Source organism: Dryobates pubescens, chromosome 1 (assembly GCF_014839835.1).
Source record: "Dryobates pubescens isolate bDryPub1 chromosome 1, bDryPub1.pri, whole genome shotgun sequence".
NCBI classification, from domain to species: domain Eukaryota; kingdom Metazoa; phylum Chordata; class Aves; order Piciformes; family Picidae; genus Dryobates; species Dryobates pubescens.
The window spans coordinates 13,138,432-13,151,877 of NC_071612.1; the positions used below are offsets into that span (position 1 = coordinate 13,138,432).

The 13,446-nt window shown below is 40.1% G+C and overlaps 1 protein-coding gene across 2 annotated transcripts in view; it reads left to right on the forward strand.

The window, feature by feature from the left end:
- Window positions 1–7,904, forward strand: part of GSTCD (glutathione S-transferase C-terminal domain containing) — a 62,239-nt gene extending 54,335 nt beyond the window's left edge. Inside the window, exons 10-11 of one of the 2 annotated variants that reach the window (XM_054180663.1) lie at window positions 1,438–1,507; window positions 7,204–7,904. In XM_054180663.1, coding sequence (XP_054036638.1) covers window positions 1,438–1,507; window positions 7,204–7,340 — 207 coding nt within the window. In that variant the 3' untranslated portion in view covers window positions 7,341–7,904. The remainder of the gene's footprint in view (window positions 1–1,437; window positions 1,508–7,203) is intronic. The other variant, XM_054160892.1, reaches the window with a different exon arrangement.
- Window positions 7,905–13,446: the final 5,542 nt, after the last annotated feature.

Sequence of the window (13,446 nt, forward strand, 5' to 3'; positions counted from 1 at the left end):
AAAGCTGCCATGTGTTAGCCAGACATTGTGTGTGTCAACCCCCCCCCCCCATCCAGTTCCCATTTTAAATTCATTTATCTTATCTTTCATTTTAGTGAGATCTAAAAAGACATCTAGGAGTCTGGTGATTCTGAAACTTTCCTGATGAGAACATTATGCTGTAATTCATTAGTTTATAACTGCAAAGAATAAGGTCGTGATAGCTGCAGATTTCTACTATGATACATTTTGAGACTCTTTATTTGTCAAGACACTCTCCCTGTAGGAGAATTGGAAAGTAAAACTGAGTAACTTTGCACAAAGAGCTTTGGAAACTCCACAGGCACTGAGGATGTGGGTGTTCTAGTGAGCAAGTCAGCTGTTTATGCACACACACGTTTCAGACAGTTTATAATTACTGATTTCATTATTTTAGGAATGTTTTTCCTCATTACTGCCAACAGGGAATGTGACAGTTTAATTACTATATCATGGGCAGATGATGCAGTCATAACTTAGGCTCTAGTTTAACTTTTTGGATCATCTCTGTAGCTTCGAAGTTGAGACTTTAGCCAGTCCAGATTTTCAGGGTAAGTGTCAAGGCTTACCTTGGCTCCGGTGTAGTTGGGTGAGCTGAGAACCTGACATTGCAAAAAGCCAGTTTGTGTTAGGTGCCTCCAGGTTGGTGAGGGTTTCTGTGTTAGTGTGGATCTTTTCCCTTTTCTTTCAGGATCAATTTTAATTTCAGTATTTTCTGATTGATCCTGAATGGATTTGGCAGAGCAGAGGAAGTCTGACCCACAAAGTGATTGTTCTGGGATTCAAAAACCACTGCTTGGGAGAAATGTGCAGTCATTCACAGTATAACTAAGGTTGGAAGAGACCCCAAGGATCATCGAGTCCAACCTGTCTCCACAGACCTCATGACTAGACCACGGCACCAAGTGCCATGTCCAATCTCCTCTTGAACACCTCCAGGGACGGTGACTCCACCACCTCCCTGGGCACCTAGTTGAAAATTTTGGGTGGGCTGCTAAAGGATGTAGAGGTGCTGCCCTTTGTGCTGAAAGAAGGCTGTGTTGCTCATCAATAACTGAAGACAAAATTGGTCTTCAGGATGTATCTGAAGAATGTTACCTTGTATGCGTTGCTTCCAATTCAGCTGCTGCAAAGAACTAGAGAAAAATTAGCAAGAGACAAACACTTGTGAGTAGAAATTTGGTCATGATGACAAACACTTGATTTACACACAAATTTACAAGCCAAAGCAATGTCAAAATTAGGATTTGCACACAGGTGATTTTTCTACTATATCCTCTTCAACACGATAGTGTACTTGATACTGGTAAAAATGTTGATACTTGAAAACATTGAATTAGAATTTTCTTACATTTTTAGGAAGAGAGAAATGGTGCTGGGCAAAATGTTGTAATTTCCTTTGTTTGTTTTTTTTCCTAGGAGCACATGATCCTTTGCAGATTTGCAGATCAGACAGCTGTTCAGCTTCCACCTGAACGCAGGCTCATTGGTAGGAGTATCTACACCTGTTGTGTAAACTATCTCAGTAATGAATTCCCCTTGCTATGTAAAGGAAGTAGTAGTATGAACAGGGCATTAAGTTGCTGTCTTCATGTAACACTTGAAAAATTGAGTTTCTTCACATTTCACCTCTTGCTGTTCTGAACTATGGTATAGAAACTGTCCCAGAATTATCAATATGAGAGAGAGAATTTACATTTCACTGATTTTTTTGTTTGTTTGTTTGCTTGTTTTTTGTTGCTTCATCTGTTTTCTTCCCACCTTTCTCTACAAAGAATGAGGTCTTTGTAAAGTACACTAAATTCCTGTTGCTGGTTTAGCTTCCATTAAAACACAGACTATTCATAGAAGTGATTTTTGGTGTGCACCCTCTGTCCTGCTTGTCACTGATGCTAACTCTTGTAGAAGGACAAACATCTAATGCCACACCTGGAAACAGTAAGTAGCAGAGGCTGAGCTAGCTTTGGTACAGTCAGGCTTAAGAGCATCCAAGGCTATTTGCCCCCTCACCCCATTATTAAGATTATCATAATTTTAGGGAAAAAAAAACCAAAACAACATTAACAGGCAAACCAACCAGAAGGTTTGGAGGGATTTTTGAAGTTTTGGGTTCTTTTTAAGAGTGAAAAATCTTTATAGTCTGAAGACTGCCAAGAACACAGTTTGGCTTTACCCCTTACCTGGGGTACCAGCCTTCTCATTGCCACATAGCTACAGCAGTGCATGACTCAGTTTTTGCCTTTTGGTAAACAGTTGTGTTTCAGGTTTGCATTTTATTGCCATTCTGAGTAAAAGCAGCTGCCTTCTGGTTGGTTATTTCTGTGCAATTAACAGCAGAAGTAAGTTGATCCCTGAGGTTTTAGTTTGATGATCAGATGTCAATGACTTCTGGGAAAAAGAAATGCAAGAAGCTATCATTAAGATAGCAGGAATTTCATTACTCTATGCAGAACACTTCAAGTATTTGGAATAAGCAATGTGCAATATTCTAGCATTCTTTGACTAACAAAAGGGTATAATGTGCTCCTGTGTTCTGATGGAAGCTATAAATTAGTTTCCAGGTCAGAAAAGATAGAAGGGGCTGGGAACTCTCAGGGTATAACTGTGTGTTCTTGGCTTGCAAGGAACACTCAGGAAGTATGTTAAAGCAGTAGTAGCTAATACATATATTTTTCAAAAGCTTTATCTGAAAAATTCAAAGTGCTTCCTATACTCACTGAACAAAAAGAACATTCTGAAATAACTATCTATTTTGTGATGAATTTGTTGGCTCTTTTGCAATTCTCACAGTATTTGAAAACAAACAAACCAACCCACCCGTGTTTAAAAGGGTCAGTGTTCAGTTACCAGTGTAGCTCTCCACAGTGTCTCCTGTTTTGTGCCAGGTGAATTGAAAATGGAAAGGAACCAAAGAAAATGTTTTTGAAAGATTGTAACTTCTGTCTGTTTTCTCTCTCAAACAGCAATGTTTTTCCCCAAATTTAACTTTCATGTGCTTTGCTCTGATGAAAATCCAAATATAAATCTTCTTCCTCTCCTTTGCCCTACATGATTGTTAATGAATAGAATAGAATACACCAGGTTGGAAGAGACCTTCAACATCATTGTGTCCAACCTATCATCCAACACCACCTAATCAACTAAACCATGCAACCAAGCACCCTATCAAGTCTCCTCCTGAACACCTTCAGTGATGGTGACTCCACCACCTCCTCGGGCAGCGCATTCCCATGGGCAGTCACTCTCTATGTGTAAAACTTCCTCCTAACCTCCAGCCTAAAACTCCCCTGGTGCAGCCTGAGACTGTGTCCTCTTGTTCTGGTGCTGGTTGCCTGGGTGCTGGGTTACCTCTGCCTGTCTACAACCTCCCTTCGGGTAGTTGTAGAGAGCAATAAGGTCACCCCTGAGTCTCCTCCTCTTCAGGCTAAGCAGCCCCAGCTCCCTCAGTCTGTCCTCATAGGGCTTGTGTTCCAAGCCCCTCACCAACTTTGTTGCCCTTCTCTGGACACATCCTTCCTAAACTGAGTGGCTTATAGAATAGAAGAGAATAGAATAAACCAGGTTGGAAGAGACCTTCAAGATCATCGCCTCCAACCCCTCAACCAATCTAACCCACCTAAACAAGTAAACCATGGCACCAAGCACCCCATCAAGTCTCCTCCTGAACACCTCCCATGATGGTGACTCCACCACAGAATGTTACTTGTTTCTTTTAAGTTCCATGAAATAATTATGTGTTTCAGTGAAGATCATTCCCATTTCAGTGTTCTCTTTCAGCTTTGAAATGTGTTTATGAGAATCCTGTTGGGATACTTTTAAGTTTTGCTTGCAAATGATTGAAGACTGAATCAAACCAGTGTTGCAGCCAGTGTGAGATTTTGTTTGTTTGGTGTTACTTAATTTTGTGCAGGGTGTGATCAGGGCTTGAGAAAACTCTGAACTTCAAAAAAAAAAATCTCCACCTCTTCAGTAATATTTTTCTTTAATTTCTTTTCTAGTGTAAGTGGTGGCAAAACACCTTGTTCTGTATTTTAGCAATTATCATTGAATTTATATAACCAGTAAAATGAGAAGGCATTTTGTTTCATTGCCTATGGGCCCCTGAAGTGCTGAAGCATTCTGTCTGTGACTGTCATGGCTGAAACACCTCATTTGTCCCAGGACTTATCACCAGTTTGTGCACTGTTTGTGAACATGGAAATACCCAGTTGAACCCAGTGCTGCTACATGCAGCAGTTCACTCTTAAACAAAGTTCTGTTTCCCATTTTTACCTGACATGTGTGTTCTATCCACTGCATGCAGCAGTGGGACCTGAATGCAGACATACTGAATAGTTTTGTGGACGTTGCTACAGCCCACCTGATGTATTCTCTCTGATCACGGAACTGCTCCATATTTTTTCACAGTTCTGCTGTGAGCACCTGGGGAACCAGGCCCTGATTATGACAATCCCAACTGGTCCTCATTGTGCACACTTTGAATACTAATGATGCTGCAGTCAGTGGCAGGAGTGTGTACAAGCCATTTTGTTCAGCCAGCCATGGAAGGTGATGTTGTTTGAAATGACAAATATAGGAGAATAGTGCCTCAAGAAGTAAATTATGGGGATCTATCCTGGTTGTGGTTATAGAAACTGATGATTTCTCCCTGCAACATATAAAGTGGAAAGTTCTTTTTCAGGCCTAACCTTCTTATTGTATCTCTAAATTGTCTTCTACCCAGTTACCACACTTCTCAAATTCCAAGCCACAAACAGATCAGTCCAAATTTCATAATGCTGGTGAAAGCAAAGTAGTGAATTTCTTTTCTAACTAAGGGATTAGGCTGAAGAGGAGAAGGTATTTCTGCCTGCTGGCTTACTGGGGAAAGACAGAGTAGATTGGACTGAGTACTATATTAATGTATGATGTGCATTATTAGCTGTTCTGCAATCACAGATACTGGGGGGCATGTTTGTCCTACCCACCCAAAACTTCCAGAGGTACCTAACAGATGCATAGCAGGGCTTGTAATGTTACAGGTGAAGACTGCAGAGTCTTGCATCTGGGAAGGAACAACACTATGTGCCAGTGTAGGTTGAGGACTGTCCTGCTGGAGAGCAGTGCAGAGGAGAGTGACCTGGGGGTCAGGGTGGACAGAAGAAAGATGGTGGGCCAGCAGTGTGCCCTGTGGCCAAGAAGGCCAATGGTATCCTGGGGTGTATAGAAGGAGTATAGTTACTAGGTCAAGAGAGGTTCTCACCCCTCAGTTCAAGATGGACTTCAGGGAACTGCTTGAAAGAGACCAACACAGGGCCACAAAGATGATTAAGGAAGTGAAACATATCCCTTCTGAGGAAAGGCTAAGGGAGCTGGGGCTCTTTGGCTTGGCAAAGAGAAGACTGAGAGGTGACCTCATTAATGTTTATAAATATGTGAAGGCCAAGTGTGAGGAGGGCAGAGCCAGGCTCTACTTAGTGATGTCCAATGATAGGACAAGGGACAATGGTTTCAAGCTGGAACACAGGAGGTTCCACATGATGATAAGGAAAAATTTCACTATGAAGGTGACAGAACACTGGAACAGGCTGCCCAGAGAGGTTGTGGAGTTCCTTTCTTTGGAGACATTCAGAACCTGCCTGGACATGTGCCAGTGTGACCTGCTGGGTGATCCTGCTCTGCCAGGAGGGTTGGACTTGATAATCTTTCAACGTCCCTTCCAGCCCCTAATGTTCTGTGATTCTATGAGGCTCTCAAATTCTGAATGTATTTAGGGGTAAGAGGTAAGCAGTTCCAGAGGGTGGTTTGGAATGCCAGTCTTGTATCCTGATGGTAAATAGAATGCATACTACTGACTCCTCCATTCACCTCAGACCCCAGATATATTTAACTGTGTGGTTCTGTCCGGAACAGGAAAAGAGGCAGGGTCACAGTATCACACAGTATCACAGTAACTAAGGTTGGAAGAGACCCCAAGGATCATCAAGTCCAACCTGTTCCAACAGACCTCACAACTAGATCATAGCACCAAGCGCCACGTCCAATCTCCCCTTGAACACCTCCAGGGACGGCGACTCCACCACCTCCCTGGGCAGCCCATTCCAATGACGAATGACTCGCTCAGTGAAGAACTTTTTCCTCACCTCGAGTCTAAACCTCCCCTGACACAACTTGAGACTGTGTCCCCTTGTTCTGGTGCTGGTTGCCTGGGAGAAGAGACCAACCCCCACCTGGCTACAACCACCCTTCAGGTAGTTGTAGAGGGCAATGAGGTCGCCTCTGATCCTTCTCTTCTCCAGGCTAAACAATCCCAGCTCCCTCAGCCTCTCCTCATAGGGCTTGTGCTCAAGGCCTCATTGGCTTCAAGACTGAAGCAGGGCTATTCATTGTTAGTGACTTGAATCTATGTGACTATTAGTGATAAAACACTTCAGAGAAGTGCTAAATCTTTCTTGCAAGAGAGTTTCAAATTGCTGAAAATATCATCTGATAAATCAGTTTTATATTCCAGAAGATAATAATCAATGATAATGAGTACCTATGTAATGAAAAATGACCCCATAATCTTGGCATGGTAATACACACATCTTAGCAGAAAAAACCCTTTAATTTCTTTCCCCTTTTTCTTTCTGCAGGTAAATCTGAGCTAAGATTAGTTTTCATTTGTAATTTAGTATACCTGTTTGTAAGCAGCTGCATTTGTATGTTTCAATGATGTTGTATTACTGGTATGTTAGTGTTTTAACTGATACTCAATAATAGATTTTCAGATTTTAGATTGCAGTACAGGAGGAAAAGAATTATGGTAGTAAAGGGAGTAGAAGCTTGGCAATTCAGAGAGCTAAGGGGTAAACTGGGCATTATTTTTATCTCTGCATTTTTTACATGAATGCATGGATTTTTCTCTTAAGTTTTGAGAATATTTAAAACTAGGTGTGTCTACTATCCTTCTCCATCTATATAAAGAGGTAATAATCCTTCTTGAGGTCTTTGCTGAATGAGGGTTGCAAGTCACAAATATGACTTACAGCTATTAATGACCGTCTAGTTGAAATAAAGTAGATTAAGATAGCTTCAGTAGGTTTGGGACTTATTTTTCAGATGACTTACTGATGTGTTTTCCTAACACTGAATGGTGGAATGCACATTTCTGATAATGTTTCTGCATTTTTAGAGTTTCCATGTTCTCCTTTGCTCTCATTTTAGGAAAGCAGTGCATGGGGATTGTGGATCTGGATCGTGCGTGGGCTGCAGAAGAGCATAACTACTCTGTCCAAGTTGTATCTATGGAGCCAGAGAGTTGTTCTCCAAAGAACAATATGTTTGTGGGCATCGCTGCTTAGAGTGTGAAGCTTGCACGTGATTTGAAGTTGAACATAAATCTTAAGTGCATAATGACATCCAGGAGATAGAAGCATAGCTGGGAAGCAGACATCGCACATCTTGAACCCATTGGGTTCAGAAAAGGAAGCAGCACACGAGGTCTCAGAAAATGAACTGCATGCAGACCATCACAAATCGTCTTTGTGCTATTAAGCAACTTTTGGTTCTTTTACTGAGAAGTTTCTGGATCTAATGACCCTTCACAGAATCACAGCCATCTGTAAAGGTTTAGGAAAAAAAAGCTAGCCTCATTGAAGGGAAGGTGATTTCCTTTTCAGTGAAGCTGTCTTGGCTGCTTCAAAATTGCATTCGTGGTCAAAACTTCCTTCGTGTTCATAAGCAGAGCAGTGACCAGCTAATAATGCAGATCACTAGAGGAACAGAAAAGGTCAGATTTGGGGTGTCAGTGAAGAAGACTGTGCAACAGCTGATGGCTTGACTTTGCTGAAGAATCCCCTGCTGCTGTAAGGTTATTTTTAATAAAAGTTCCTAAGAACAACTTGGGCATCATTCTAATACAAAAAAAAAAATTAAAATAATCTATTTCAATTTACCAATCCTTTAAAAATGATCTTTAAATACTGCACAAGGATTCTGTAACCAGGCATTTAGTTAAAGGAAACAAACTCCTGATTATCCATTAACCAGATAATGGCAGCTAGTGGTGATGTCAGTGAATGAATACTTTGCTGTGATACCTCTGATACTTGAAGCATATTGCTTCCTGTTCTTAAGAAACTTGCTATCAGAAGACTTTTTTAAGGACAGTCTATCTGTTTATATACATAATCTTCTTTGGTGTATTACTCAGTTTTAAATTTGAACCAAGTTGTAGTTGTGGAACCATTTGCAAAGATCAACCACAGTCGTGTCACTGTAAAGAAGAAAATAAGCCTGCTTCCATGCTCTGATTCACAGGCAGTTTTCTGCCCTAATTTAAAATAGCTCCTAATGAATTTTTTTTACTGCATATTTATGGGTTTGATATCTTTCTGAATTCTACTGTGGATTAAACTAAATCTATTTGAAGTTTGGCTAGTGTGAACACCCCGTCAGTGCATGCAGCACGCAATTACAAACAATGGTAGAGCAGTAGAAATACAAACAATAGATAGTGGAGGGGAAAAAAGCATCCTGAAGTTCTTTATCCTTCATGGAACCTTCCCTTCTAAAAGATCCAAATCCCCCTTTTGTTTGTTTGTTTTTTTTCCAACATGAAGACTGAAGAAAACTGCACACTTGCATGGAAGTGCGAAGGTGAACAAGTAGGTATGAAGTCATACCTTTAGCGTGAGTTATTCAGTGGCTAATGACCTTTTATAGCCACAAGAGTAATTGGGGGTTAGCAAAACATATGGCAAATATAAAACCTGTAGCAATACCAATTACCTCTAGGATTTTTTCCTTGTATTTGCCCAAAGAGTGCTCTGTTTTTAACACAGCAGTGTGTCAAGTCTGAACGTTATTTATATTAAATTCTTTTACTTAGAACTCTAGAGTCTGTGTCTGGAGTGAGAAAATGTCTCTTCATTGCCTTTTTGTGCTGAAGGGAGAATCCATCAAGGCAAAACACCTGATGCAAGCTTTGGCTCTGTTTACAGTAAGGATTTTCACAATACTCTATTTCAGGCAATGGGTACCAGTGAATTGTGGTGACGCTGAATATTTGGCATGGTCTGACATTATGCAGTAATAAATAGCTTTCGGTAGAGGAAAAATCTGTGCTGTTACATGCTTCAAAATTTCTATCATATCTGTCTCAATAGTCTTGGATCTACAAGAGAAGGAGAAGGAATGAATTTGGGATGTGACAGGGACCATGTGTGCAACTGGAAAAGGTGGGGTTTTTTAAGGGTCAAAACCAGTATTTCTTGGAAGCAGAGGTGGAGAAGGAGCCTTATTTGGACAAATATCCAAGAGACTAAGTATGTAGCACAGTCAAGAAAAATAGCTAAAGTCACACAGGAATCCAAATACTGATCCCTGTTTGGTTTGAGGATTTCTTTCCATTTTTTTAAAGTACCTGGTTTTATGTTAATGACACAGTTTCTCCCAGGTGTTGCTTGTTTGTGATTTATGCTGTTTCATATCTACCACCCCACACAGAACTATGCTTCACAGGAAGAAAAGGTTTATGAAAGCAAGGCCAAACCCCTCAAAACTACTGCTGTGTTCATATGCATGAAGACATTTTTCTTGGATGAGCCTAACTGTAGAAAGTAAGTTTTTGACAGATTTACACCCCCAATGACCCCCCAACCCAGGATCAGGGCTACTTTGATGGCATCTCATAATATCCATCATCTTGATGGTTTACAGGATAGTGAGACTGCGTCTTGCTTGTAATACCAATTTGTGACCTTGTCACTATTGACATCAGTGGGCTCTGTTTTCTGTTCTCAGGAGAACAGAATCTTCCTTATATCTAAGGATGGAATTACCTTACTATGGAATAATGAAACCTGAGGTAAACTGGTATTTTGTTTATTGAAAACTGGAGAGAAGCAGATGAAAAAAGCCTAAAAAGGAGAAGATATTTTCAACAGTTGAAAATAGCTGATTTACCACAGATTAAATTACTGCTGTCTGCCATATGCTTCCCTCTAGAAATGTGAGCTTCATTACATTAATTTTTAGGTATGTTAATTTGTTACATGTTTCAATATACATAAATGGTGTGGAGGTAATAAAGCCTAGAATTTCCTAAATGGGGTTACTGGAAGTTGTGGTCCTTGTAAGTGAACCACTGTTGTTACTCTCTTTGCAGTTTGTTAAGCAAGATGCTAGCTTGACATTCAAGATGCAAACCTAAATTCTGTTTGTGTTTCTTATGTGTCTGGCCCCAGTGGGACCAGCTGTAGGGTGAACAAAGTGCTGTCCTAACATAGTCATAATTTACTATTGTCTTGTTATCCTTATAGCCAGTAATGCTGGAAGAAGCAAGTGTATAATAGGAAACAGATGACCAAACTGAACTGAGCAATTCTGTGTGTTGAAGTCATCTCTGTGTGTGTCTATTCTGGTTTTTTTCTTTCAGTTTTGTCTGTGTTAATTACCTACTTCCTCACTCCTATTTCTAGAGGTGTTAATATTGGGGTTTTTAGGCAGGGGTAGTAATAAACAAAGGACATTCCTAGTAGGCACCTTGTGCCTCCTAATCTCTCTGTGGCTTGAGCTTAACCAAACACCACCACCACCCCCCCCCCCCAGTTGAGGTGCTAGTATTACTCTGCTAAATCAATCTGCTGGGGTTTTTTATTGTTATTTTCTAAGATTAAAATCACATGTGTTTTCAAATTTACCCATTCTTAAAGCCAGGCATAAAATTATTTGTTCATAGGGCTGCCATAAATTTTAGGCTGATGGATTACGTTTGTGATTATCACTTGACTTTCAGCTACCTGGTGGAGCTGTCATTTGATAAGGTGATGATAATAAGCAGAAATGTCTTATAGAATTACTGGCTTCTTATGACACATGCTATGCCAGGTACTCTCATGGCATAGAGCAATTAAAAGACAACCCTGTATGATCAAGAATGTGCACATTTAAGTTTTTGCTTTCAATAATCTGCAGTGAAGTGGCACACAGCTGATTTTACACCAGGTTTCTGTGGATGTCAGTTTGGCTGGGCACCATCAGCTGCAGCTATTTTCTGTCAAGATTGTGGGTTAGTAATTTACAATTTCAGTAAAAGTTGTGTGTATGTATATATACATATATAAAAGCACGTATACATGCATACATATATAATCTTTTTTCAATAAGAGTATTGAGCTGGAAAGGCCTTGCTTAAGAAAAGGTAGCTGAAGTGTTGGTTCCAGTCTTAGTGCTTGCTTAGTTGTCTGCAAAAAGCAAAGCACAATCTTCTGTTAAGCCCACTCCAATACAACTTCTGGTAGTCTCACCTGGAAGCACTTACCTGTCCTAACAAACTTGTTATTTACAATCTCAGTTCCTGTTACTTTATTTCTGCTGTGGTGGGTTTTTTGGTGTTGTGATTTTGGTGTGGGTTTTTGTTTGGTTTTTGGTTGGTTGGATTTTGGTTTGGTTTGGTGTTGTTGGGTTGGGTTTGTTTTGTTTTGTTTTTTAATTTGGTTGTTAGGGTTTTTAAAAAAAGAATTTATTTTTTAAATAAAGAAGAGAATAATATTTTATTTTCAATAAAAAAGATAAAACCTAGGCATCATACATATACCTGTCTACTATGTCCAGTGTCAAAAATATTAGAATAGAATAGACCAGGTTGGAAATCTCTCAAGATCATCACGTCCAACCCATCATCCAACACCATCTAATCAACTAAACCATGCAACCAAGCACCCCATCCAGTCTCCTCCTAAACACCTCTAGTGATGGTGACTCCACCGCCTCCCTGGGCAGCTCTCTATGAAGAATTTCTTCCTAACATCCAGCCTAAACCTCCCCTGGTGCAGCCTGAGTGTGTCCTCTTGTTCTGGTACTGGCTGCCTGGGAGAAGAAACCAACCCCCACCTGTCATCAACCTCCCTTCAGGTAGTTATAGAGAGCAATACGGTCTCCCCTGAGCCACCTCCTCTCCAGGCTAAGCAACCCCAGCTCCCTCAGCCTCTCCTCATACATAGGGCTTGTGTTCCAAACCCCTCACCAGCTTTGTTGCCTTTCTCACCCTATCAAGTCTCCTCCTAAACACCTCCAATGATGGCGACTCCACCACCTCCCCAGGCAGCACATTCCAATGTCTCTCTAATAAAAAAAAACAAACTCAAAACTTTCCACACTTAAACTACCTGGCTATCATCATTTCACTTCAGTAGCTTGTCCATAGCAAGTTTCACTTCCCAAACCTATCATTAAAAGAAATTTCATCTCCTGTATTAATAATACATTAAGATCATACACAAGCAATGAAACTGAAACCAAATTATTAATTTCCTTGCTGGTAGCTTCTGTTTACTCAGAAAATGAGTAATGAAGTGTCCTGCTCTGCAGCCTACTCCTCCCAAGTAAATTTAAGAAAATAACTGTATTTTCAAAATTCATCTGATAAGCCTCATGTTAGGTGTTCAAGAGGGGATTGGATGTGGCACTTAATGCCATGGTCTAGTAGTCATGAGGTCTTGGGTAACAGGTTGGACTTGATGATCTTTGAGGTCTTTTCCAACCTGGTTGATTCTATGTGTAACAAAGTATTTAGGATAGTTTTACCATAAACCATTTCTGAGTGGAAACAGAACAGTTTTTAAACTCTGTATGCATCAAGTGGTGTATTCCCTAAGTTGTAGCTCAAAATTATTTAACTCCTATTTTTTTGCATGCTTTTGTTTGTTTGGGGTTTGGTTTTGTTTTTTAAAGGTTATGGAATGTGAGTGGTACTGTTTGGGTGTAACTGTTAAGTAATCACTGATTCTAGAAATTAAATTGTTAACTAACTCTGGTTTTTCCCCTTCAGACCATATTGTACCTGTTGCTCAATAGATTTGCACAGCGTGAGCTGTGATGGTGCTCTTGAAGCAGGTTTGATAAATGATAGAGTTTAACTGGTACTGAAAAGGAGAACTAATTTTAGTGCAAACCTTTTATTTTTTTGTTCAAAAAATAATTCTAGTATCATTGAGGAATATGAACGTGATGTGTGGATTTAAATGCACCTGTATTGCTTTGGTGGTTTTACTGTCACATTCCTTGTGATAAAGTTGTCATTCCTTGAGTGAAAGATTTCCCTTGAGCTTTAAGAATTAGAAGGGCACTTACTCAGTGTTGAAATGAGGGTTGAAATCATGGCTGCTCTGAAGTTGCAGGTTCTCCATGATACTGAGGAAAACAGGTTTTCACCCACTGACTTTCAAATACACGAGACAGTGCTTTGAGTCCATTGTTGTGGGCATTTGAAAAGTTTTAAGGGGCTTCTATTACAAAAACATCTAAGTTAGCTTCAGATGTAAATACTGATCTTTTTTGGGGGTGTTAAATTAGTGTGCTATTATAATTCCAATTCTTCTTGCTTTTTCTTCTTGCAGTGGTAATTTTCCAACCCAGATCATTCCTTTGGGTGTGTTGGAACAGCATTCCATGCATGTCTTTAAT